Genomic DNA, 25,592 nt, shown 5'->3' with positions numbered 1-25,592 from the left:
CCCTGCGCTTTGGGGAAAGGGTTTGGGGGGCTTTACCCGGTGTGATAGGAAACTGTCGGAGGGTGGGGGTTTTTATGACTTTTCGAAAAAACCCTTCACTTTGCGAGAAACCCCTCTTATTGCAACATCGCCGTCAAACCCCTTTAAAAATTGGGCAAACCCTTAAAAGTTTCAACCCGATTAAAGTTTGGGCCCGTCGGACGGGCCGCCCCGTTTTTTTTGACATTCCCATAGCACCATTAACGAGTTTTTTCCCGGTATCAATTTTTTTCTGGCTTTTATTGGGGCCCACCCTCGCTAAAAAATGGGGGAAACTTTTCAAGGTGGGGCTGTATTTCGGGGAATCACCCAATTTTTTTCAATTTTCCCAAAAACCCGCATCTAATCCCCGGGTTTTTTTTGTCATTCTTTGTTCGGGCCGCCCGCTTCTTTCGCCCGGCCCTTTAAAATTTTTAATGGACCCGGGGAAAGATTTTTTTTCACCCCCTGTGGCTTTTTAAAAGATTCCATCATTTTTCGTTTGGGTAATAGACGGGACAGTATTGGGGAAAACTTTTTTCTTTTTTAAACTGAGGTATAACAACGTTTGACCCAAAAGGGGTTGGGTTTGGGCAGTTCGCATGGCCCCTGCGGGGGTTAGCCGCTTTTTTGCGGGAATTTTAAGGTCTTTAGCCCTTTCTAAAGGGGCCAAATACAAAACCCCCAAGCATACCACCATTTTTCTTTTAGCATCCCATTTTCCCCGTTGTTTTTATAGTGGTTCAAAAAACTAAAAATTCCCCCCAAAAGGGGGACTCGGGATTCTAAGGCCTCCAGTTAAATTTTTGGCTTCGCCCCAGAAAAATTTCCTGAAAATTGCCTTTTTGCCATAAAACCAGGGGGCAACTGTGAAGTTCCCCAAAAGGGACAACAAACGGTTTTTCCGGGGGAACCCCAAATCACCCAGCACCGAAAAATCTCTTGCAATTTTAAAGGGTTTATTAAATTTCCAACTTTCTCTGCCGCCCACCAGGGGCAAATTTTCTCATCGATAAAAAAGCAATGCAAGTTTTTTGGGATTTTACATTTCCCTTTTTTGGCTGCTTTCAAATTCTTCTTGAGTGGGGTTTTATATTTTTGGGCCAGTTTTAAACCATGTTTCAAGGGGAAAACAAAAAAGACTTAAAGCTTTTGTCCCCCACTTTTGTTTGGGGAAAAGCCCCGTTGGGCAGTCAACCCCAATACCCGTTTGATTCTTTCGAGGTTTTTTTTTCTGCCCCCCAAAAAAATCCCCTTTTGAAGGGCTTTTTTTTTAAAATAAATTTTCCTGTTCCCCCAAAACCCCTTACATTTTAAATTGAGGGGTCGAGGCACCCCTTTTTCCCCGGGGGCATTCTTTGCCCCCTTTTGTCGTCCAAAGGGTTAAATATTTTTGGGTTTGACTTTGGGGGGTTACATTTCTTTTTTGATCTTCGTTAAATTTTTTTAAACAAACCGATTAAATTTTCCCCCATGAGATTTTTTTCCCCTTCTATCGTTGACTTTTTCTAAAAAATCTCGTGGGCCGGTTTCAAACCTTGTTTTTCCGAGTTTCGATTTTCATCCTCAGCCTGTGAAGGAGTAAGCTGTCCCAGAGGGGGGGCCATTTTTGTTTTTCTGCTTCCTTTTTTTTTTTCTCTCAACCTTTTCAATATTGTCTTCTTGCTAACTTTTTCCTTTGGGCGTAAAAAAGCCCCTCGACGGCACCCAAAAAAAACCCATCGCTGTTTTTGGGTTCGGAGGCTTCCCGATGTCCGTTTCATCTCCCCAAAGGGGCTTTATAAAGAAAATAACATGCTTTTAATAAAAAGCTCAGGGTCAGTTTTTAAGGGAAATTAGTTGTGAGGTAAATAAAGGGGTTTTTTTTTTTCCCCGTTGAAGATTTCGTATTATTTTCCATCTTCACTTTTTGACCCTTTAAATTATATTTGGGTCTTCGTCTTTCTTTTTAAAACTTTTCGGGTTTCCCCCTATCGTTTTTTTTCGTATTTTAGGGGGACAAAGCCCGTAGAGGGGCATGCTTTCAAAATTTTTGTTCGAGGCCTTTTTGGGTTTTAAAAAAAAACCGTGCCCCCAACGCCCAAAGAATAAAATTAGTGCTGTCAGGTTTTTCTGTTTGCGGGTAAAGTCCCCAAGGGGTTCCCCCCAAAACCCTAGTCCTACGATCGGGGGAGTGGGGGAGGGGGAGCCAAAAAAAGGGTTTTTTGAGGATCTCCTTTATTTTCGCCACGTTTTAAAAGGATCCGGGGTAGTGCTTCATTTTCCCCCCTTTTTTTCTCACGAGTTTTGGAAGCTGTAACCCGCAAACTTGGAAAGAATCTGATACAATTTTTTTGGACAAAATTTTTTCAATCTGCTTCACCCAATGTTTTACAACACTCGTTTCCCCCTTTTTGTTATGAAATTTGGAAACATACTGCGTGATCGAGTGACTGTCTTCCGCAAGGAATTGAATGCCCAAAATTTTTTCCCTTTTCCCAAAGGGGAAAGGGTTACTTTTTGGGGTTTTTTTTTTATGGGGTTTTTTATCCTTTTTTTCTTCTTCACTTCTTGGAAAATCATCCCAAATCGTTGTTTCCCCTCCCCCCTTTGTTTTTCTTCCAATCAAAACTCGGGGGGAACTTTCATAAAGGGAGGGAATTTCTGTGTTTTTTGGTTTTTTTTGGGAACCCAAACTACGGGGCCCGGACTTGCTTTTTTTGAACTATTTTTGTTGGTTCTTTGAAGGTTTTTTGGGGCCCTTTTTAAAAATTTTTCTTAACCCAATCCCGGTCTACACGAATGATTTTGGTACCCAAACCCACTAAAACAAAAAAATGTTGCTTATTCCCCTGGATCGGGGTTTTTTTGCAGTGTTTGTTTTTTTTTTGGAGGGAGCTTAAACCCTTTCCGCATCAAAAACTTTTGCCGATAAAAGGGGATTTTTTATCAATCCAAAAAAATGTGTAAAAGGGTGAATTTTACCTTTCCGAAAATTAAATATTCATGTCTCAAAAGTATGACTTGATTTTCCCCAAAAGGGGTTTTTGCATAAATTTTTATAAATTTTTTAAAAGGCTTTAAAAACTTTTTTTTTGGTTGTAAGTTGTGAAATTTTAACAGGGCCTTATTCAGAAAAAACCCGAAGGGAACAGGTCTTTCTATATTAGGTTTTTGTAAACGGGTTTAAACATTTTTTTAAATGTTAAAATTAGGTCTTCCCCTTGACTCTTTGGGGGCCTTAAAAATGGGGGCCCAAAAAAGGGGGGGGTTGGGGGCCCAAACTTTTCAAATTTGCCCCTTTAAAGGGGTTTCCCGGGGGCATTTTCCCCAAAAACCCTTGTGTTTTTGGGAAACCCAAACCCCTCAATATTTTGTTTCCTTTTTTAAATTAATGCTGGATCTTTCTTTTTTGATTTTTTGACCCAAAGTCCCCCCGCATCTGGGTGCCCCCATGCCTTGTCCCTTTTTTTGGGCGTGGGGGAAAAATCTAGAACGGTTTTTTTTAAAACGCTCATTCTCACCGGGCTAAGTGAAAAAAAATGCTGTGGGTTTTCTTCGGTTGGCCCCCATTGGGACTTTCGGGGTCTCCCACTTTTCGTTTGCAAGGGCTTCGCTTTTTCGCCCCCCCAAAAACCCCTCCCTTCCACCAACCCCCCCACCTGAAGATTTTCGGGAAAAAACCCCAAAGGCGGGTTTCCAGCTTTGTGTCTGTCAGATCTACGGGGATCATCTTTCCAAAATCTTCCCCAAAAATTGTTTTTAGTCAAACCCATTAACTCAGGATTATCGTCGAGGGGGTATCCATACCAGTGACGGAATTCTTCATTTTTAAATTCCTTTTTTAGTCTTTTCCCCAGTCCCTCTCTTCCCTCATTTTTCCTTTTGGCCCCTTTTTTTTTTTCTCCAAATTTTCCCGAAATTTTACTCCCCGAAAAAAATATTTGGGCTTGAAATTTCTTTCCCCCGCTGCTGAAAAAATCTTGGCAATGAACCTGAAGCTGATGTATATTTAGGGAATCAAACACTACTTTCTTTTCCCCCTTTCCCAAAAAAAGGGCGAAATGAATTTCGCACTTTTTAACACACCCATGGGTTTTAAAATAGTTTGCCAAACGCCAGGTAGAAAAAGTCCTAAACTTTGGAATTTCAAATGGGATCAACCCGGGCTTTTAAGATTTACGGGGGGTTTTATTCTGGGTGACGGGTTTTTGTTTCTTCGCGAGTTTTTTAAAAGGGTGCTATTTTTGCTTTTTAGATTTTTTTGCAATGTTTACAAAGGATGGACTTTCCTTTAAAAGCGGTTGGGAAAAAGGGGAAAAAAAATTTTTGGGCCCCTATAGGGCATGTTTTTTGGTTTCTTAAAAGTGGCCCCCTTTTTTTAGCAAAATATTTTCAGGGAAGTTCCCCCGTAGAAAGGGGTTTTTTTCTTTTTTATCTTTTTAAAACCCCATAAACCCCGAACATTTTAAATTTTCCCCCCCGCAAAGGGAAACTCCAAATTTTCCTCAAAAACCCCTTTTTCGAGGATATCCTGGCAGAAGGGGGAAAAATGGTTTAAACAAAAACTTTTGCACCCCCCCCATCTCTACGGGAAATTCCCTTATTTATTAAACTTTTTATATAGCCCCCGTACTTTACAGTACGGGCATCAAGGGTGTAGACCTTTTTTTTTTATTTTGAGTGTTAGAGGGTCGCGGGGGGTTTCGTAAAGTGTGATAGGCCCTTTTTCTTGACTTTTTTTTCAACGTCCTCGTAGCATCCGGGCCCAAAATAAACTTTCCTTTCCTCCCTTTATAGAAAACTAAAAAGGGGCAAAAATTTTTACTTTTGGGGCCCATAAAAGAATTTTTTCCCCCCACTTGCCTCAAATTTATGGCTATTCCCAAACCGTTTTTAAAACCCGCCTTTTGTGTTCCCCCCGGGGTTTTTTCTTGAGGGGATTTTTTTTGAGAAATTTTTTTTAGGAAAACCCGAAGGGGCACCTTTTTTTGGGTTTTGGGTTTGAAATCATCTTCTGGGGAAAACAATTGGGTGATCCCCATTTTTTGGAAAAAAGACGTTGGAACGCTTGGAAAGTGTAACAGCTGGTAACCTAGTGTGTTCTTTTTCCCCAAACGCAACAGAAATTTTTAAGGGCTCTATCTCTGTTTAAATTTTTTACATCTTTTATGGCCAAAAGAAAAAGCAGAGGGAAAACCCTTGCTGGTTTTGCATCCCCCGCCATATGCACCACCCCAATTTTTGCGCAAAACAAATTTCCTTTCCCGCCCGTTAAAATACTAGAGACATTTTTTATCCGGGGCCCTTTTTCATTGCTGGGGCTGGGTTTCTGAAAAAATTCCATAAATTTTTTTTTTTATAGGAGGGTCCTTTTTTCGGGCAAGACTAATTCCCCTATTCCCTTTAAAGTCGACACTTGTTTACCCCTCTTTAACGGGTTTTTTAAAGAACCCCAAATTCCGCCCCTTAAAACTATGCTCTCATTCTCTTGAAACTAAATTTTACTGTCCCCAAATTATTGGCGTGGTTCCTCATCAAAAACTGATTTCACCCATCCCGTCTGTTTGGGTTTATTTGGGTAATTTAGCTGAAATTTTTTGAATGTTCCACGAAGTGAAAATTGGGCCCATTTCTTGGGAATATCATCGTTTTCTTTCCGGGTTTCCCTTTTACATAAATTGTCAAGATATTCGTTTATTTTTATCGGGAACATCTTCCCTTTTTTTTCCGCAGGGGAGGGGATTTTTAGGGGGAATGGGAAAAGTCCATGTTTTTCAAGGAAAGTTTTAAAAATGTTTTTATGGCCCAACCCCTCCCTTTGGGTTGACGGTTTTTTATCGAACCACGCTTTGAAGTAACCCGAGGATGGGAAACGGGGGGATCTTGACTTTTTTTTTTTTGTTCAAAGCAACCCAAAACCCATCAAAAAAGGCCCCCTTGGGGAAACGCTCCCTTTTCCACTTCAATATCCCTATCAAACCCCACACTCATGTCAAAAAATTTTCACCCTTTGGGTTTGGAAAAGTTTATTTTTTTTTTTTTAAAGGGGGGGTTGTTCTTCACGAAACCAATTTTTTTTTGCCTTTTTAAAGACTTTGTCCCCCATTAATCAAAGATTGCCAAAAATTTCCTGTTTTTGTTTGGGAGGGCCATGAAGGAAAAAAATAAAAAAATTTTTTGGATTTTAAACCGTCCAAGAGGCACCCCCCCCGCAATTCTCAACCCTTCGCCGTTTTATTTGGGGCCGGGGTGTGGAAAACTAAATCCTTTGGGCTTTCCGCCTTTTTTCCCTTGTTTTTGGGGGGGTTTTCCCAAAAAATTGGTCCCAGCCCTTTAAAACCCTTTGGGAAAATTGGAAAATTTTTCGAATGAACATACACCAAACTGGGGCAAAAACAGCAATTTCCCCTGGGGGGAAAGATCCCCTTTGTTCATCCCGTTTCCTTTTCCCCCGGGAAAACCTTGGAAATTCCCCCTTTTTCCTTTAGTGTGACAGTAGTTCAAATTCTTTTGCCCCCCCAACGTGTCAACTAAACACCCCCCCAATTTTTTAAACCATTCATTTTGACTGCAGGGAAAATGGAGAAGAAGCATTTTTTCTGATTGACGATGTTCCAAACCCTTTTTCCCCGAAAGTTATGGGTTTTGGGTTTCTTAGGGTTATCCTCGGGGCAGCCTTTGACAAGGGGAAAAGCAAGGCACCTGTTTTGGTTGGCGTTGACCCGTAGTCCCGGAATTCTAAAAATTGGGGTTTTGGGAAAAAGGGCCCTTTCCAATATATGCTTCCCTTAATTTTTTTGTGGGGGTCTCTCAAAAAACCCTTTAATTTTTTTTCGCAAAACAGGGGGGGCGTATTGCATTAGTTTTAATCAAATACTCGTATTCCCCTTTTTTCCGTTGCCGTAAACCAAATCCCCCAAAAAATTGGTCGGGTGTTTTCAAATTTTGTTTCCCCAGTTTTTTTTGATAATCGAGCCCCTTTTTTTAAATGGACACCAATTTTTCTCAGCAGAAAAATTTAAATCACTTGAAACACTTGTTTCTTCCCCCCCCCCCTTTAAAAAAAAGCTTTCAGGGTGATTTCGCTGCTCGGAAATATCAAGCTGTAGATTTTTTAAATTTTGCTTTTTCCCAACCCCCACTTGTTGACTCTTGAACGAATTTTCTGGAAAATTTTTCCCCTTCTAAATTTTTACACCCTTTCCAAGAAGTCCCTTTTAACGGTTAAACCCCAAAACCCCACAGGGGAAAGCAGCCCGGGAGTAACATTTTTGTCCTTTTTTTTTTTTCCCCTTTCCCCTTGCTCTTTTTGAAGCCTTTTTGGGGCCGAAATGTGAAAACTCCCTCTGAAAAAGCTGTTTTTTAGAAAGGGAAAATAAGGTTCCGTACCTTTTCTGTGACCTTTTTAGCCAAGGGTGCTGTTTATGGGGGCTTTTTCTTCAGATTTGTCCCAATTTTCTTTTGTTTTAGAAGCTGCTTTGGAAAGGCAATTCAACTTATGACAAAAGGGCCCTAAAAAAACTTTTAATTTCCCCGATCACGGGGGTTCAAAAAAACCCCCCTGGGGGCTGTATGCGACAAAATTTTTTTTTTGTAAAAGGTCGGTTTTTCCTTTTTTAAAAATTTAGAGGGTGGGTCCCTTTTTTAATGATGCCCGGTTGGGGTTTTAATTTATCATTTTAAAAGCCCATCATCAATCGCAATAACGGCATTTTTTTCCAAAAGTTTGCCCGCTCTTTTGGAAAAAAACCCCATGAACGTTTTTTTTTATTTTTAATTGGGTTTCCCCTTTTTGAAACATATGGTTTGGTTTTGGAGGGAAAACCCCTTTTTTTGAATCCCTTGTCCCTTTTTCCTTGTGTAAAAGGAATTTTCAATTTTTTATTGTTTGCGGGTCGTGTGGGTTCCCTTTTTCTGTTTTTATGGCCTGCCCCCCTTTTCAAGCATTTAATTTTATGTTTATCGGCAAAATCTTTCCCCCAAAATTTTTCAAAAAAATCTGCTTCGGGGGAAACCGGTTCTTTTTAGGGGGGCTGCGCTAATTTTTCTTTCTTTGAATCTTCATAAAACCTTCCGTTTTTTTTCCTGGTTTTGGTTTTGGGCCCAACCCCTTTTGAAGTTTTTCCCCTTTATTCGTCGTTCAATGGGGTTTTACCCGATTTATATTTTCTTACTGCTTAAAGAAAATGCAGATCTGCCGGGGGGGGGGTTTGTACCTACTTTGTGCTTTTTTTAGTGGGAAATTCCCGCCGCCGGGAAATTGAAGGGACCTACTTTTGCAGATCTGCCGGCGGGAGAAGGGGTTTTTACCTACTTTTGTTTTTTTTGTTTTTGTGAAGATCTCCGCCGGGGGGGAAAATTTAAGTACAACTTTGTTTAGATCTTTCCGCCGGGGGAAGGGGAAGTTTCCTACTTTGGCCCTTTTTTTTTTTGGGGCAGATTTTTGGGCCCCCGGGGGGGAGAAGAGTGGTAGCGAATGTTTCTTAATGCACGCTTTTATTTTCTTAGTTTGATTTTTTTTCACTTTTTATTAGGATCTTGCTCTTCATTTATTAGGGATTCTTCATCCCCTTGTCATTTTTCCCTCATTGAAGGAGAGCTCTGTCTTTTACTTTTTTCCCTTTAAAAATTTTTTGCTTTTTTTTATTCCCCTTTTAAATATTTTACATTTTATTGTTTTTTCCATTTATCTGAAGGAGAACTTTGGTTTTTTTCACTTTCCCTTTCGAAAAAGGGTATCATCTCTCTGATTATCTTTGAAAGAAAAATTCCCGCTGCTTTCGAAACTGTCTTCTTTGGGGAAATCTGAAATTAAAAATGTACCCGAATTTGTTCACATGAACCCGCATTAAAAGAATAATCTTTTTATTATTATTACGATTATAACAAACATTGGTGGGGAGGGCTTTAAATATATTCACCTTTCGGGAAATTTTTAAAAAAATAAAGTACCGACGCCCTACATGTAGTAAGGGTATTTTGGCCCCAACATACGACAGCTGTGCAGCGAGGCTGCTATTCGCCCCCAAAAAAACTTATAAAATTCAAACTAGCAATGTGATTGATAGAAACCCCCATGATCTAATCATTTTTAATGGGTTTTTTTACCTTCTAATCGCAAAGTAAATTTGATAAAGGCTTAAAATATCCCTTACATGGAGGAAATTTTCCCTTCATATTGAGACTGTGAAAAAATGTTAAAAACTGGGCCGGATATTATAAATTTTAAACTCAAACCCCAATATGCGTACGTTTAATTTTTACAAAAATAGTACAGTGCGTACTTTTTTTGGGCCCAAGTGTTGATTATTTTTGTTTTTTTAAAAAAGTGGCCCTGTATTTTGAAAAAAGTGCAAAAGAAAAAAACATTTTTAAAAATGGGGAAGAAGGGGAAAATTAAGGGGAAATTTAAAAAATTGGTTTTGGGAATTTTTTTTTTGAACCCTTTTTTGATTGCATCATGCACGTTAAACTTTAATTTTTTCTAATTAAAACTGAAAAGTGCGGCTTAGATTGAAAAAAATAACCCAAAAAAAAATCGAAAAAATTACCGAAGGTTAAAGAAGCCTTCTAATGTCAAAACATTGAGGTCAAAAATACTTAAAATTAAACTTTAAGGGCCGGGGGAAAAGAAAAACTGCTCTATCAAAAAATTTACCACATTTTTTAAAAGTAATTTTTACCTCAACTTATAAACACAACTCTTATTTAAATTTTCTTACCTTTTTTGTGTACGGGGAAAAAACCAGAAGTTTTTCTTTTTTTTTATTTTTCCCTTTCCCATTTTGTTTTCTCCTTCGAAATTTTTCTTTAAAAATCTTTTTGAAATTGTTGTCTTTCCTCCTTCCACTAATTCTTTGGTGATTTCGCACTGAAATGAAATTTTAAGAAACCCCCCAAAATGAAAACCCAAATTGTGTATATAAGAAGTTGGTTTTATTCCCAAATAATTTTTTAAAAATGAAATTTAAATAAATTTTACGACTAAAATTACTTTAGCTGGGTTTCTTTCTTCCCTTTTTTCAGTCCTTTTTTTTTAATTTTTTTCTTTTTCTTTGATAGATTTTTGTCTTTTTATAATTTCTTTTCGTCAAACTGCCTTTTTTGTAAAATGGAAAACTCTAAATGTAAAAAACCTTTCCTGCAAATTTTTCTTCTTTTTAATTCCCTTACAATTATCCCCCTGTTTAAATACCCTTTTGGGTATATTTCAAACGCTACACAACGTTTTTAATAAAATTTTTTTCTTTGGGGAAAGGGTTTTCCAATTAGTCCTGGAATTTGGGAAAGCGCATTTTAAAAAAAAATTTAATCAAAAAAAATCCCAAAAAATTTCCCAAAAAAAGAATTTTACAAACTTTTTTGGTTTTTTTTCTTTTTTTTTGTTTCGCTTTAAACTTTTGTTTTTCTAATGGGTTTCTTTTTTTATGCCCCACGCTTCATCCCCTGTTGTTTCCTTTTTTCGATGAAAAAGACATTCTTCCCCGCAATTTTGTACAATATTATAAATTTAATTTTAAAAAATTATGTTAAATAACCCTATATTTGAAAAAAAAATTTTTTTTTCTGCGGGGGCAAATTTAAATTTTGTTGTATTGGAAAGTGTAAATTTTTTTGCGAACCCCCAAAATGAATTTACGCTTTCACAAAATTTTTACGCTAAAAAAAATCGAAAAAAAGTTAGGGTAATTTTAATTTTCCCAAATCGGACAAACCCGTTATTGGGGGCCAAAAAAATTTTAAACCCTTAAAATTTTTTTAATTTTTGCCCAAACGTTCTCGTAGGCCTTGTCTTTCGAAAACCCCTTTTGGGGGGTAAATTTAAATTTCCCAAAAGATAGGGGAAATTTTGTTCTTTCATTGTCCCTTTTTGGTTTTTTTCTCCCCCTTTGCTTTTTTAGGCCCGCCCCAAAAATTAAACGTAATTGTATAGAAAGTAAAAAAATTTAAATTTATTTTTAATTTCCCTTAATTTTAAAAGGAAAAAATAATCGTACTTTTAAAGCTTTTTTTATTTAAAATTTTAAATTTAAAAAACTTTTTGTTTTTTTTTTTTTTCTCCCTTGGGGAAACTCGGGGCTTGTTTGGGGTTTTTCCCTTTACTGTTTTTTTTTTGGGTTTTCCCCTACAAGAAATCCAACCCCGGGTTTTTCGTCTTTTTCAGAAAAAGTACTCGTTTTCCTGTAATTTTTTTATCCCACTTAAAAAAAACTTTGGGCTAATAATCTAAATCAATCGGAGTGACACATTTCTAATTTTATTTTTTTTTTTAGTTACAGCCCAAACCCGAAAAATTTTAAATTAAAAAAAGGAAACCCAAATAAAAGGGGGGGGTAAACATTTTAATGAACATTTTTACAACCCCCCTTTGGCAATGACAATTTTTTTTTGGAGCTTCAGAGGATTTCCAACCCTTTAAAAAGCGTTTGGGTTTGAGACAACTTGACTCCAAAATTCCTTTTTAAAAAAAATGGGTTTTTTTAAACGTTTTTTTTAAAATACCCCTTTTTTTGGGAAGGAAAATTTAAAATTTAAATTTTCAACCCCAAAACAGGCCCCAAATTTAACCCTGCAACAATATGATAAAAAAATTTTTGATTATTTCATTAAAAAAATTTATTATGGGGGGTTTAGGTGCAAGTTCAGCTTTTTAAAAAAGTGGCGGGGAAAAATCCCTTTTTTATAAATTTTTTAAATTTTTTTCATTTTTAAACCCCCGGGAAAAATTATTGTAATTAAACGGGTGTCACCCTTTTTTAAAAAAAATTTTTTAAATGATTTTTGCAAAAGGGTTTTAATTTAAAAAAATTTAAAAAAAACAATATCACTGTTTCCCTTTCTGAAAAAATTTGTTTTTAATTTTATTTTTTCGATGAAAAAAAGGGGGTTTCAGCAAACCATCCGGTAGTTTTTTTAAAAACACTACGGTATTTCCCTTTAAAATTTTTAAAAATTTAAAGAAGCCCTTTTAAAACTGCAATGTTTTTTCAATTTCATTTACACAAAAACCCCAAAAAAATACCCAAAAATTTATAAACTTTAACCAAAGGGGCCCCAAAATTTTTCGATAAAAATTTTAAATGAAAATCTATAAAAGTTTTAGAGGTTTTTTTTTTTACTCACCCCGCCCTTTTAAAACCCCCGGAGTTTGTTTTCTAGGGCGCTTTTCCCCCAGCTGCACTGGGTCTCCATTATTTTTTAATACCCCATGCGAAAAGAATTCCGTTTCCCCCTAGCTTTGGGAAAAAGAATGTTTTTATTATCAACTTTCTAACGTGAGTCTTGATATTTTCGCCCAAAACCCCAATGACTCCCAAAGAGTAAACTTTGACAAAAATTTGAAAAAAAATGTTTAAAAAAAATACAATTATTATAAATACCCCATATAATAAAAAGTTGCTATGAAAAAAAAAAACGATGCAAATATTCTGTCGAATTTTTATTATAATTGGACATACCTTTATTTTTATTTTTCTCTGACCAAAGGGCCCTTATAAGTTTTAGCTCCTGGGCTTTACATGGGCCCGGGTAAATTCACGATTTCAAATGTTTTTCCACTACAAAAAAAAATAGATTATTTTGGGTTTCTGAAAACCTCCTATCTTTATATATTTAAATTTTAAAATAAACGGATGAGAAAAAAAGGACAAATCCTTATGTATTTTAACCGAATTTTTTACGTTAAAAGGACATCCTAAAATTCCCCAAAAAAACTTTTTTTTTAATACAAAAAAAAGATGAACCCAAAGGGAAACCGGAAAAAGAAAATGATGCCCTAATGCCCATTTTTGCCCGAAATAGAACTTTATATGTAAAAACTTGGTTTTTTAGTTGATTCCCCAAAGAACATTTTTTGAGGGTAAGCCCTCTCCAGTCGAGCTTTTTTTAAAGTTTTTTTTCTAAAAGTGCAAGGGCCCCCCCCAAAAATTTTAAACCAACTTTAAAAAAACATTTCATTTCTGAACACTGTTCCCTATCCCCCAAACAGGCCCCAGGTTTTTTTAAAAAGCTGTCTCGATCACGTGACATGATCACCGAAATGAAATAATTTTTTTTTGGGAAAACTGAAAAAACTGACGCAAAGAACCCCAAAAAAAAATCAAATTTAATTAAATGAAAAAATAATTTTATAAAGGGGCGCCCAAGGGAAAAACTTTTAAAATATGGGTTTTTTCACATTTTTGCCACGTTTTAAAAAGGCAGAAAAAAGAAGGTTTCCCGGGTAATGCGAACCGTGAAATTTTTTTTGACTTTTTTCAGGGAAAAAGGCCAAAAAATCAATTTCTTTTCAATAAAGGGAAAAAAGAGGGAAAAATAAAATATTTTTAAAAGGGTTTTTTTAACCCCAAAAGGGCCAACTTGAAAATTTTTTTGTGACACTGAGGCGAGAGGGGGGGGGTTTTTTTACTTTTTTTCTACGTAGGGCTGCTAACAAACCCGGTTGAGCTTTTTTTTCGTCACAATCGCGGCACCCAAACGCGTAAAATTTTATTTTCCCCACATTTAAAAAATTTTTGGGCCGTACCCACCTATATGGGTTCCCCAGAAACCCCTTTTTTTTTACGTAATTGTACAAAAAAATTAAAAAAACCACAGTTCCCTTTTGGTTTCATTTTTCAAGTTTAAACCCAAAGGGCAACCCACCCAAAATTTCCCAAAACTAACGGGTTTTCTCTGCTTTGGTGAGGGGAAATTTTCGGGGGAAATATTTTTTAATATAAGCAAAGGGAAAATTTAATTTGTTTTTAAACCATTTAACGTCCCGTTTTTTTAAAGCGTGAACTCGACCTTTTTAGTTTTTGGGAAACCCAAATTTGCGGGTTTTCCCCCAGTTTCCAGTAACAGATTTTTTGTTTAAAAAGCCTTTTTCCTAACCCCATACCCATAATTATTGATTATGATTTTGGTAAACGATCATCTCTTTTTTTTTCAAAAGTCCCAAGGTTTAACTGGTTAAAAAAATTAATAAGTTTTAAGTTAATAATTATAAGGGGAAAGGCCAAAATTTTTTTTTTAACAAATTTTTTTTTAAAAAAGCCCCTTTAAAAAATTTCCCCTTTTGTTTGAGGTTTGCATATCTATCGATCAAATTTAAAAGAATTTGGTTTAATTTAAATTCTTTCAAGTTTGGGATCCAAATTATATAATTTATTTTTTTTACTGTTTTTGGGAAAGCAGAATAAATTTTCCCCAAAACACGAATAAACAAAATTTTTTCAAACCCTTTTGCACGTGCAAACTTTGAGCGGGGCTTGCGGTGCGTATTTCAATAAAAGAAACCCGGTTTAAAATTTTTTGGGAGAGTGGAAAATTTTAAAATATAGTTTATAAAACATCCCAAATTTCAAGGGGAAAATTTTTAAAAAGAAATTGAATCACCAAAAGGGACCCCCAAAAGTTGAAAAAAAAAATCGTGGGGGGGGGAAAACCCAAAAAAATTTCCCGTGATTTTTTTGCTATTTTTAAAAACAAATTTTGGGGGTGACCCCACGTGTGCAAAATTTTCGATTTCAAAATTTAAAAATAGCCCTTTTTAACACAATTTAGACCTTTTGGAAGCAAAAATTTAGGGTCCACAATCCCCAAGGGGTGGCCCCCAAAACCCGAGAATTTTTTAAAAACCCCAAAATTTTGTTGGTTTTATAAAATTGTTCTTCAAAAAAACCATTAAATTTTAAAAAGCAAATATCCCTTTTTTGAAGGAAAACAAGGTGGGAAAATTTTCCCGGTAGATTTTCAGAATGCTTGAACAATTATCTAAGATGAAAATGGGCCTTTAGATTTTTTAAATTTTAAAATTACTCCTTTAAAGGTTTTTTTTTTTTAAAACGATTTGAAAAGTTTTTTATACTTTGTTTTAAAAAAAAAAAAAGTTTTTTAAAAAAAACTTAATTTGATGACGTCATCAAGTGATTTGAAAGGGCCCTTTTTTTAAATTTTTTTTTTAATATAAAGGGAAAAAAGAAGGTTAAAAAACAATTTAAACCCTTTAAGCTTGTGGTTCAAAAAAGGGCTGTATCTTTTTTTTTACTTTTTTTAATCTACGGACACTTAAATGTAGGGTACAATTGACTTGGGCCCAAATTTTACTGCCAAAGCGCCCCTTTTTATATCCCTTCTTTTATATGCTTCACCCACAATCTGTTTTTAAAAAACAGGGGGTTCCCGGGGAAAAAACCCCCCCTTCCCCGATACTCCCGAAAAAAATTTTAAATTTTTTTTTTTCTGTCGATTTGGACGGCCCAGGGCGCCCTGCAAAGTTTTTTAGATTCTAACTCAATTTTTTAAAGGTTTTTTTAAAGGGACCTGAAAAATTTGGGGATTTTGGGGGGGTTTTTTCCCAATTTGTATAACATTTCGGGGCGTATTTTGCGCAAATTTCTTAGAAAACCCCCACCCCAAAAATATTTTTTATTTTCCCGTCACTTTAACAAACGGCTTACAATGGGGGGGAAACAGTTTAAAGGGGGGGAAATAAATAAAGGGGGGGAAATAGTTAAAGGGGGGAAAAATTAAAGGGGGGGAAAAGGGGGTTTTTTAAATTATAGTTAAAAGGGGGGGAAATAGAAAAGGGGGGGGGGGAAAAAAGAAAGGGGGGGAAAAATAGTTAAAAAAGGGGGGGGGAAAAAAGAAAAAGGGGGTTTAAAAAGTAAAAGGGGGTAAATAGTAAAGGGGGGGGGGAATAGTAATTTTTGAAAAAAGGGGGCGGTTTATTCTTGCCAGCCCTTTTTGATATAGCTTCAAAAGACAATCTGTTTTAAAAACCCGGGTTTTCCCGGGGAAAACCCCCCTTCCCCCTTAAATCCTGCAACATGAAATTTTTTTTTTCAGTCGATTTTGGAAAAAGGTTTTTTTGAAAGCCCCCCCTTTCAAAGTTTCAGATCCCCCTAACTCAATTTTAAATGGTTTTTTAAAAACACCTGAATATGGGGGATTTTTGGGGTTTTTTCCCCCAAAATTTTGTAAAAACCCTGCTGGCGGGGTAATTTTTCGCAAAATTTTCCCTTTAAAAACCCCCCACTTAAAATATTTTTTATTCCTGTACATTAACATTGAATTTGAATGTTTTGAAAATTTTAAAAAATTTCCTGCTGAAAACTTTCGAAAGAGTTTTTTAAGCCGGGGGAAAAAAATAAAAAGGGGGTAAAAATTGTATGGGGGGGTAATAGTGTTGTGAATATTAGGGCAACACGGTTTATGCTTGCCAGCATTGTGATTATCTTAATCTCTTGAGTCTTGACACCATTTTAGGGTTATACGGGTTCCTGCTAGAAATAGTAAAGGGGGTAAATAGTATTGTGAATATAAGAGCGACGGTCATGCTTGCCAGCATTGTGATTAGAGCTGGCACAGAATTTATAGACACTGTTATTAAACATGGAAACAGGCACAACTAACATACCAAACCTTACAGTAAGGCAAGGTGATGACCATGCGGCCTTCCTAGTTTTCCACCTCTTGCCATCCTACACATACCATAAAATACATACCTTATAGCACTGCACTTAGAAACTTCAAACTTGCTTCTGAGCATGATGAGAACATACAAGCACGAGTACAATACACTAGCTATCTTGAGGCAACACTAACTTAATTAACCAGGCCTTTGATAAAGTGGAAACCAAGAGCAGGCTCTCCTATTAGTATTATCAACAACTGAGACAGAAGGAGGATGACAGTAGCAAAGGGAGACTCATTCCCCTTATAACAGATTTCAACCCAGGTCTCCCCAACATAGGACGGGTACTAAACTCCCACAAGCACATCCATCGTCTAGATCTCGAGCTTTGCAAGGTGATTGACCCTAATGGTATTTTCACTTCTTTTAGAGGGACAAAAACACTTCAGGATATTCTTATTCATAGCAAACTCCCTCCTGTTGAAGAGCAAGCTGTAGAAGATCCAGGCCACGCCTCTCCAGACACAGCTGAGGATTCTGATTCTGGAGGTTGCTTCCCTTGTGCTAAGAAATGTGATCTCTGCAAAAACTTCCTGAAACCATCAACCACCATCGGCAGTCTTCACACCGACCAAGTATTCAGTATCAAAGGACGATTGGACCAATGGTCTATGGGCATGTAAGGTTTGTTCATTGAATGTGATACCACACTACAACCCCTTCTCTGGGATGATTAGTGATGGTGGTCATAAATTCTACGATGATGAAGGTGGATGTGACGACGAAACTATTCAAAAAATTTCGAATGTTCTAGACCAATGTCAGATCTACTCTACAACTGATCTTAATGGGGTAGTCAGGGAGCTTCAAAACTCATGTAATCTTTCATCCACACATAACACTCAAAATTCACATCCTACTTTGTCAACTTAGTTGGTAACAAAACCAACTTCGATTGTCTTAATGTTGAACTCAAACGGATTGAACTAAATTTATCTGTAATTGGTATCGCTGAAACAAACACAGATGAACCTCTTAAAGAACTATACAGAATATCGCAATACAACAGTTTTTATCAGGTCACTTAGGAAAACAAGCTGAAAGGGACTGGTGTTGCCCTCTATATAGCAAATCACCTTAATGCAGAAGTCATAGAAAATCTTGGCTACTGCACGCCTGATATTGAATCAATCTTTGTTAAGATCACTCAATCATCCAGCAAGCTCACACTCATCTCAGAGGTCATCTATCGCCCTCCAAATGGTGACATTCATAATTTCCTTAAGTCATTTGATCACATATGTAAACTCCTCCTAAATCTGGTGTACGTATAATGGGGGACTTTAACGTTGACCTTCTTAAAGCGAATGGCGACGCTGGTCATGACAACTATAGTCTTTTTGAAGAATGCTTATTTAGAAATGGTTTCGCCCCCGTTATTTCGATACCTACACATTAGAGACCAAATTGCAAACCATCTTGTATTGACAACATCCTCACAAATGATCCTGGTAACTGCATGTTCTCTCAGGTTGTATAACAGATAGAATTGGTGACCATGCTCCAACATTTAAATTCACTGACATCGAATTTGAGGTTAGACTAAGCATATGTAAACAAAGGGAGAACTTTTGGCAATTAACCAGCTTAAAAATTTAAAACACTTTGGAGGGATGAATGTTAGAGAAGAAAAATGATTTTTTCCTGCATATTTTATTTTCTCACCTCTACCACTCATTTGGGATTTTCACCAACCAATAATTTGAATTGCTGAGTTACGTAAATTTCTAAATTTTTAATTTCTATTTATTTGATTGATTGCACGATTGATATTTTTAATAAATTTACTAACATGTCTTTATATCAGGATGACTGTGAAGGTATATTTTACCGATATTTAAAGTCAACGCGTTGTTTTACTGACAGTAGTGGCTGACTAACAATATACGTATTTTAAGTTCCGTAAATTAATTCTTTTGTTCATGAATTATTCGAAAATATCCGCTTCTATAAAATTTGAATGAAAAAGACAGGAATATTCCATTTATACACGTTACTGTACAAAACTATTTCATCCTTGATAGATTTTTTCTCGAAAGAAATTATTTTCAGGAAGCACCTGTAGATATGAATCTTTCAAATGAAGATTTTACATCTATAAAAACTCGGAATTGGTACGTTTTATAAGAAAATTACCTGGGCAAGGGTCTTCGTTACATGTTTGAGTTTCGGAATCGTCTCCTTCACATTCTTTACCACCATTACTGGGAGCAGGGTCGTTACATTGTCTGGTTTTGGTTTGGGTTCCTCCGTCACACTCAGCAGAGCACTTAGACCAATCTCCAAAAGCACTGTATCCTCCATCAACTGAAATTAGATAGAATGTAATTTGACCAAAACCCATAATCATGGGTAGAGTGGACCGCTGCCAGTGTCTCTCTTTCCCAAACAAAAGGAAATGATATTAATTTGATTGACCGTTTTCAAATGCAAAATGATACCGAGAATGAAATCGGTCGCTCGCTTTTCCCATTCATTCACGGCTTATACGAATTGCAATAGGTTTCGATAAATTACATCGATCACATGCTGTAATAATCTCTTTGGGTTGCGTTCGGGTCGATACCTAGTATTTCGGGATAAGGGTGGTAGTTAGTGAATTAGCTGAAGTTTATTGAATCTTTATTGCCGAGTACAGCTGTCTTCGGGTATGGTAGTTCTTCTTAATCTATTACATTTGTAAATGAATGGGAAAAGCGAGCGACCGATTTCATTCTCGGTATCATTTTGCATTTGAAAACGGTCAATCAAATTAATATCATTTCCTTTTGTTTGGGAAAGAGAGACACTGGCAGCGGTCCACTCTACCCATGATTATGGGTTTTGGTCAAATATCATCGCTTTTTGATTAATGTCAGGGTACTTTATAAAGTCGAAATATAAACTGATATCTTCATTAATAAGGAGGAAGTTTCAACGATTTCGAAATTTTTCCTTTGAAAACATTTCCTTGTGTTTGGGTAAGCATATCGGTCGATCACTGACTGAATTTGCCACTTTATACTCATTCAAGTTGGCATTAAATTTATATATAATGACATTGAACTGTCGTGGTAAAGCAGAATTTGTTCGAAATCACGAATGAGCAAAATTATCACCTTTCGCACGTGCAAACTATGAGCGGACGTTGCGTGCGCATCCAATATTGAATCGCCGTAAATTTTTGCGTGTTGGTGTTTTATATATAGTTTGATAAGCATGCAAAGTTTCAAAGTATTTCAAGAAGAACTGTAATCACAACGGCACACCAAAAACAGCAATTTTCAGTGATTTTAGCAATTTTTAATCAATTTGGGCGTGTCCCCACGTGTGCAACTTTTAGATTTTTAACTTTAAAACTAGCCTAATACACAATTTATACCTATAGGAAGCAGAACTGAGCTCCAAAACCCAAGGGATAGCCCAACACCAGAGAATACTAAATCGCAAAATTGACGTTTTTATAAAATAATTCTTCAAAAAAGCACTAACTTCAATGGCAAATATCTTTATGAAGGAGCAAGGTAGGGAAACTTTCCGGTAGATTTTCAGAATGCTTGAACAATTATCTAATGTGAAAATGTCCTCAGATTTTGAATAAAATTACTCCTTAATGGTGTAAAATCAGTTTGAAAAGTTGTTATTTTGTCAAAAAATCAAGTTTTAAAAACACTTAATTTGATGACGTCATCAAGTGGTGATGATGACGTTAAATTATTTTTTGATATAATTGAAACTGAAGTGTAAACAATTATCTTTAAGACCTGTGGTCGGAAATTGCTGTATCTTTTATACTTTTGAATCTCCGGACACTTAAATTCAGGCTACAATTGACTACATTTGACTGGCAAAGCGTCTATCCCTGAATATATGTATCACGACAATCTATCGTAAAACAGGGGTTCCAGAAAACCCATTTCCCGATACTCCTGAAACACGAAATTTTTTTTACAGTCGATTTGGTCAACGTCTAGACGCCTTGCAAAGTTTCAGATCTTTAACTTAATTTTAACATGGTTTTTAAGGCACCTGAATATGGCAATTTTGGGTTTTTTACCGAATTTCGTATAACATGCTGGCGCGTATTTTGCGCAAATTTCTTAACAACCTCCACATAACTATTTCTTGTTCCTGTCATCTTTAACATTGAATTAGAATGATTGTAACTTAAATATACCTGCTAAACTACTTTCGATGAGTCTTAATGCCCGAAAAACAATAAAGGGTTATAAAAGTAAAGGGGGTAAATAGTAAAGGGGGTAAATAGTAAAGGGGGTAAATAGTAAAGGGGGTAAATAGTATTGTGAATATAAGAAGCACGGTCATGCTTGCCAGCATTGTGATTCCTATCACAATAATATGGCTGCCATCAAGATATGCATTTTAAGTTCCGTAAATTAATTCTTTTGTTCATGAATAATTCGAAAATATCCGCTTTTATAAAATTTGAATGAAAAAGACAGGAATATCCCATTTATACACGTTACTGTACAAAACTATTTCATCCTTGATAGATTTTTTCTCGGAAGAAATTATTTTCAGGAAGCACCTGAAGATAGGAATCAGAATCTTTCAGATGAAGATTTTACATCTATAAAAACTCGGAATTGGTACGTTTTATAAGAAAATTACCTGGGCAAGGGTCTTCGTTACATGTTTGAGTTTCGGAATCGTCTCCTTCACATTCTTTACCACCATTACTGGGAGCAGGGTCGTTACATTGTCTGGTTTTGGTTTGGGTTCCTCCGTCACACTCAGCAGAGCACTTAGACCAATCTCCAAAAGCACTGTATCCTCCATCAACTGAAATTAATTTAGATAGAATGTAATTTCTATATCACAAAAATATGGCTGCCATCAAGATATGCATTTTAAGTTCCGTAGATTAATTCTTTCGTTCACGAATAATTCGAAAATATCCGCTTTTATAAAATTTGAATGAAAAAGACAGGAATACCTTATCTGACCTTATTTGGACGGACATTAAATGAACGCTGGACTTGGAGGCCCTATAAATGTTCATCTTAATGTCCGTTCAAATAAATTCCGTTCATTTAAGGTCCGTCCAAGTTAAAGTCCGCTGAATTTTTTTCAAAAAATTTCCACTTCGAATTTTTTTGTCCAGAATATGACAACTATGATAACTTTATTGTGTCGTAAGTTAACGACGGAAAGGTTCTCTTTGGTCTGCCGGAGGCACAGAAAACTTTACTAGTATATGATTTTTTCAAGGGTCACTTGGCGGAAAAAGTCTCTTTTCCACCCTATCAACTTATCCAACTTTTAACCTGCTACAGCTACGGCGTTTTTAATTCAGAGGAATAAATGTTACGAATGGCATTTATTTCTAAACAATTTTACGGTAAATCCCAGCTTTTTCTCATGACCGAGTGACACCAAGCTCAGTGAGCATATCGACTCATGACGATACTGGAAACTTCTGGGGTTTCATGTCTAGGTGCGGAAAAGGTGCAGAAGACTACCTACTCCACGATGGAATCAGAAACAATACAATAGAGAGAGAGAGAGAGAGAGAGAGAGAGAGAGAGAGAGAGAGAGAGAGAGAGAGAGAGAGAGAGAGAGAGAGAGAGAGAGAGAGAGAGAGAGAGAGAGAGAGAGAGAGATAGAGAGAGAGAGAGAGAGAGAGAGAGAGAGAGAGATAGAGAGAGAGAGAGAGAGAGAGAGAGAGAGAGAGAGAGAGAGAGAGAGAGAGAGAGAGAGAAAGAGAGAGAGAGAGAGAGAGAGAGAGAGAGAGAGAGAGAGAGAGAGAGAGAGAGAGAGAGAGAGAGAGAGAGAGAAAGAGAGAGAGAGAGAGAGAGAGAGAGAGAGAGAGAGAGAGAGAGAGAGAGAGAGAGAGAGAGAGAGAGAGAGAGAGAGAGAGAGAGAGAGAGAGAGAGAGAGAGAGAGAGAGAGAGAGAGAGAGAGAGAGAGAGAGAGAGAGAGAGAGAGAGAGAGAGAGAGAGAGAGAGAGAGAGAGAGAGAGAGAGAGAGAGAGAGAGAGAGAGAGTTTGGGGCAAAGAACAGCACCAGTGAATTGGGGTTATGTTTCTTCACATAATTGTGAAATGACCGCGGTAAATCGGGGTTTGCGCGGTAAATGAAAATCCCAAATTGATGCGCGGTGAATCGGGGTTTTACTATACACATTATTATGCTGTAAAAAACATTTGCAATTTCCATAACCGGGAGTTCTACTAGATAATCCAGGGTATAAATTCTACTAGAATTTTACGATCACGAAGACTTCAACACGACGTATCGTATTGTATACAATAATTTTCAAATCAAATATAATAGATAGCTAGATTTGTAATTAGTTTTAAAATACTAATTACAACACTAACAAGAATTTCGCCGCGGTAACACCACGCACGATCAAATTTCCCTACTGCCTACAATGTTATTGTTCTACTTTATTGTATCCCAGAGTGGTGTTTGGCGCACGTGATAATCGTTTATATTATATTAGGCGTGCAGAACTTGAACAAGAAATGCGGCCGCTTTTCTTTTGTGGATGGCCGCTCAATTTCCCGATCCGGGATGAAGTATTCTATCATATTCCATACCAGTACCACCTGGGGACCCCAGTCTTTGCTGTTTATAAGCATGCAGATATGGCGGAGTGACAGGCCGAGCGCCGCCCAGTTGATATAATTCTATATTGAATTTGAAAATCGTGTATATTTCTATGTAACTATATGTTTATTGTTTATGCAACCTGACACGGATCTGTGCAAAATAGTAATACTAACTCAAAATAATAATACAATGCTATCAATTAGTCCCTATCGGGATGCGTACATGGTAAAATTAACAATGTACTTGAACATTTCAGCACCGCGCGCCAACAATTGTTTAATTCAGATGATCGCGCAAAATAACTTTGCGCAGGCAGACACGTGGGCGATAACTAGACTGGGGGCGAGGGCACGCACGCACGCACGCACGCACGCACGGTCGCAAAGCTACCATATAAAAAAGAAACCTCGATCGCTAACCCTTGTCCTTGACTCTTTTGTGCCTTCGGCACTTTGAGTCATGGATCGGGAAAAAATTCTGCGCGCATCTGAGGTGTCGCCGTCGATCTGTGTATGTGGTTTGGTTGTAGATCATTTCATACTTTGCGCGGTTTTGTTTCGTGTTAATAGCAATAACGATGCGTATCATGTCACCGGTCACGTCATATTACTGCATCGTATGCCAACTTTATTGACTTGTGACTGTAATAAAATATTCTGCCTCGTCTTAGTTATTATTTTTATCTAATATAAACTAATACATTATGATGCTTACTCGACACATCTATACTTATAGCACCATTGATTTTCGAGCCTTTTATTTGATATACGAATACGATTCTTTAAAAGCATACCGCAATCTTGATATTAGCTCCTTGAATGTAAATGTAAAGTAACATCTGTTCTCAACTATGTATTTCTATGCTTTTTACCATTCAGTGTCGATTAACTGTATAATAATCAGCCACGAGTTTATCAGCTGATATCATAATTTTATTTGTTTTGACTTGCTGAATTTTATCACTCGGTAATTAATTAAGCTTGTCTCACCAAAATAACACTTAAATTTATGATTGATCCGTGTGTAACAGTCGTCAAGCACCAAAAACTGGTTGCTATGCCTGTAATTAAATAACACATAACTGGCGTCGCGCGCGCAAAATAGACTCCTTTTATACACATAATTATAGGGGAGCGGTCTATATTGCGAAGGAGCAGACTTTTGTCGACATCGTAGGACCGCCGGGCCACCTCATATATCCAAACCCGATTACTTATTCCCTACGATCTTTTTGCCTTCGGCAAGAGTAGGGAAAAAAATCTATTATAATTAGATGTACTTTGTGGATGACCGTAAAAAGCCGAAACTACAGTTAAGTCGCAATTAACGGGTACGGTAGATTCGAGGTACGTCGTTTTCATGTTTCCATAATCTGCACCATTAATCTAGGGGATAATAAATATGGCAAAGTTTACTCACCTTTGCATTCGTAGTTACAGCTTTCCAGTTTTCTTTCCATAGCAGAACATTTCTTTTTTCCCTTCTTTTTCAATTTCAATTCAGATGAGGACGCACACCCAAGGTTTGAAGTAAATCCTGAGTGTATTATTTTAAATAAAATGGTTTGATAGAACTGCAGGCTGGTGTTCTTCTGTTCTTGGAGGCAACTAGGTACATAATATTGGAATTTATTTGAACATTACCATGGATTCTTATTGTGCGGACTATTAGTATTAGTGAAATGTGGCCATATCGTTCATATTTATAAATCATGACCGTTCAAATATTAAGTCCGTCCGTGAATTACAGTCTTTTCAACTCAAATGTCAAAGTTCATTCAAATATTTTCCCAGACGCATTCCACTGCAAATTTATTATCTTAGATATTTCTACTTTTTAATTTCAGTAAATTTCAGTTTCTAATTCTACGGACTAAATTAAAAAAATTGTTTGAAAAAGTTAAATAAGTAACAAGATTTGTCATAATGTTAATGGGATCATTTTCTACGGCTTTTTGTAATGTTTATAATTATATAATCATGTGCCAAAATGCCCCCTCCTGTACTACTGACTGTTCTAGTTTTACTACTAGATACATGGTTATTGCTGGGAAAGTCTTACCAAGATTGAGACATTTCTTTTTGTACTTCTTTACCATCTTTTTCATTTGTTTATTGGAAAGATTGCAGTCATTTGCAGCAGTCAGCTCAAAAACAATCAACAAAAAAGTCAACTTGACAAAAACCGTAGCCATTGTGATTTTTTACTAGTAGTAGTTACTAGGTGGTACAAAACTATCAACACACCGATAGAGAGATAAATGATAAGTGAAACTGTGAGTTGAAGATGTTGAAGATGTTGTCGCATAGTGCCATACTCCGCATGAGGGCGGGAATGATAATAACAATAACACAACTCAGTGGCGTAACTTAGGGCCCCGCAGACCCCGCTGTGCGGGGGGGCGCCGTATAAGGGGGGCGCAATTTTCCTGAATTTTAGGCCCTTTCACTGAAAAAACGCCTTGTTTGTGTATTTCCCTGTCCAATTTAGCGTTCGGTCGACGCGAAAAAAATATTTGGGGTACCCTTTTTTGCTTCAGGGGGGCGCAAAAAGCCTTAGGGGGCGAGAAAAAAAG

The 25,592-nt window shown here is 36.7% G+C and overlaps 1 protein-coding gene across 1 annotated transcript in view; it reads right to left on the bottom strand.

Annotated features, from left to right (window-relative positions):
* The window catches only part of LOC134817232 (A disintegrin and metalloproteinase with thrombospondin motifs 8-like), a 38,986-nt gene extending 13,700 nt beyond the window's left edge, over nucleotides 1-25,286 (bottom strand). The window contains exons 1-4 of the mRNA XM_063826365.1: nucleotides 25,079-25,286; nucleotides 24,437-24,553; nucleotides 21,071-21,241; nucleotides 18,596-18,766 (exon numbers count right to left, since the gene is read on the bottom strand). Coding sequence (XP_063682435.1) covers nucleotides 18,596-18,766; nucleotides 21,071-21,241; nucleotides 24,437-24,553; nucleotides 25,079-25,211 — 592 coding nt within the window. The 5' untranslated portion in view covers nucleotides 25,212-25,286. The remainder of the gene's footprint in view (nucleotides 1-18,595; nucleotides 18,767-21,070; nucleotides 21,242-24,436; nucleotides 24,554-25,078) is intronic.
* Between the last annotated feature and the right edge of the window lie 306 nt (nucleotides 25,287-25,592).

Source organism: Bolinopsis microptera, chromosome 6, assembly GCF_026151205.1.
Source record: "Bolinopsis microptera isolate Bmic1 chromosome 6, MBARI_Bmic_1.0, whole genome shotgun sequence".
In the NCBI taxonomy this organism is placed as follows: Eukaryota; Metazoa; Ctenophora; class Tentaculata; order Lobata; family Bolinopsidae; genus Bolinopsis; species Bolinopsis microptera.
The sequence above is the reverse complement of the archived record's forward strand: the minus strand, read 5'-3'. Positions and strand labels throughout refer to the sequence as shown.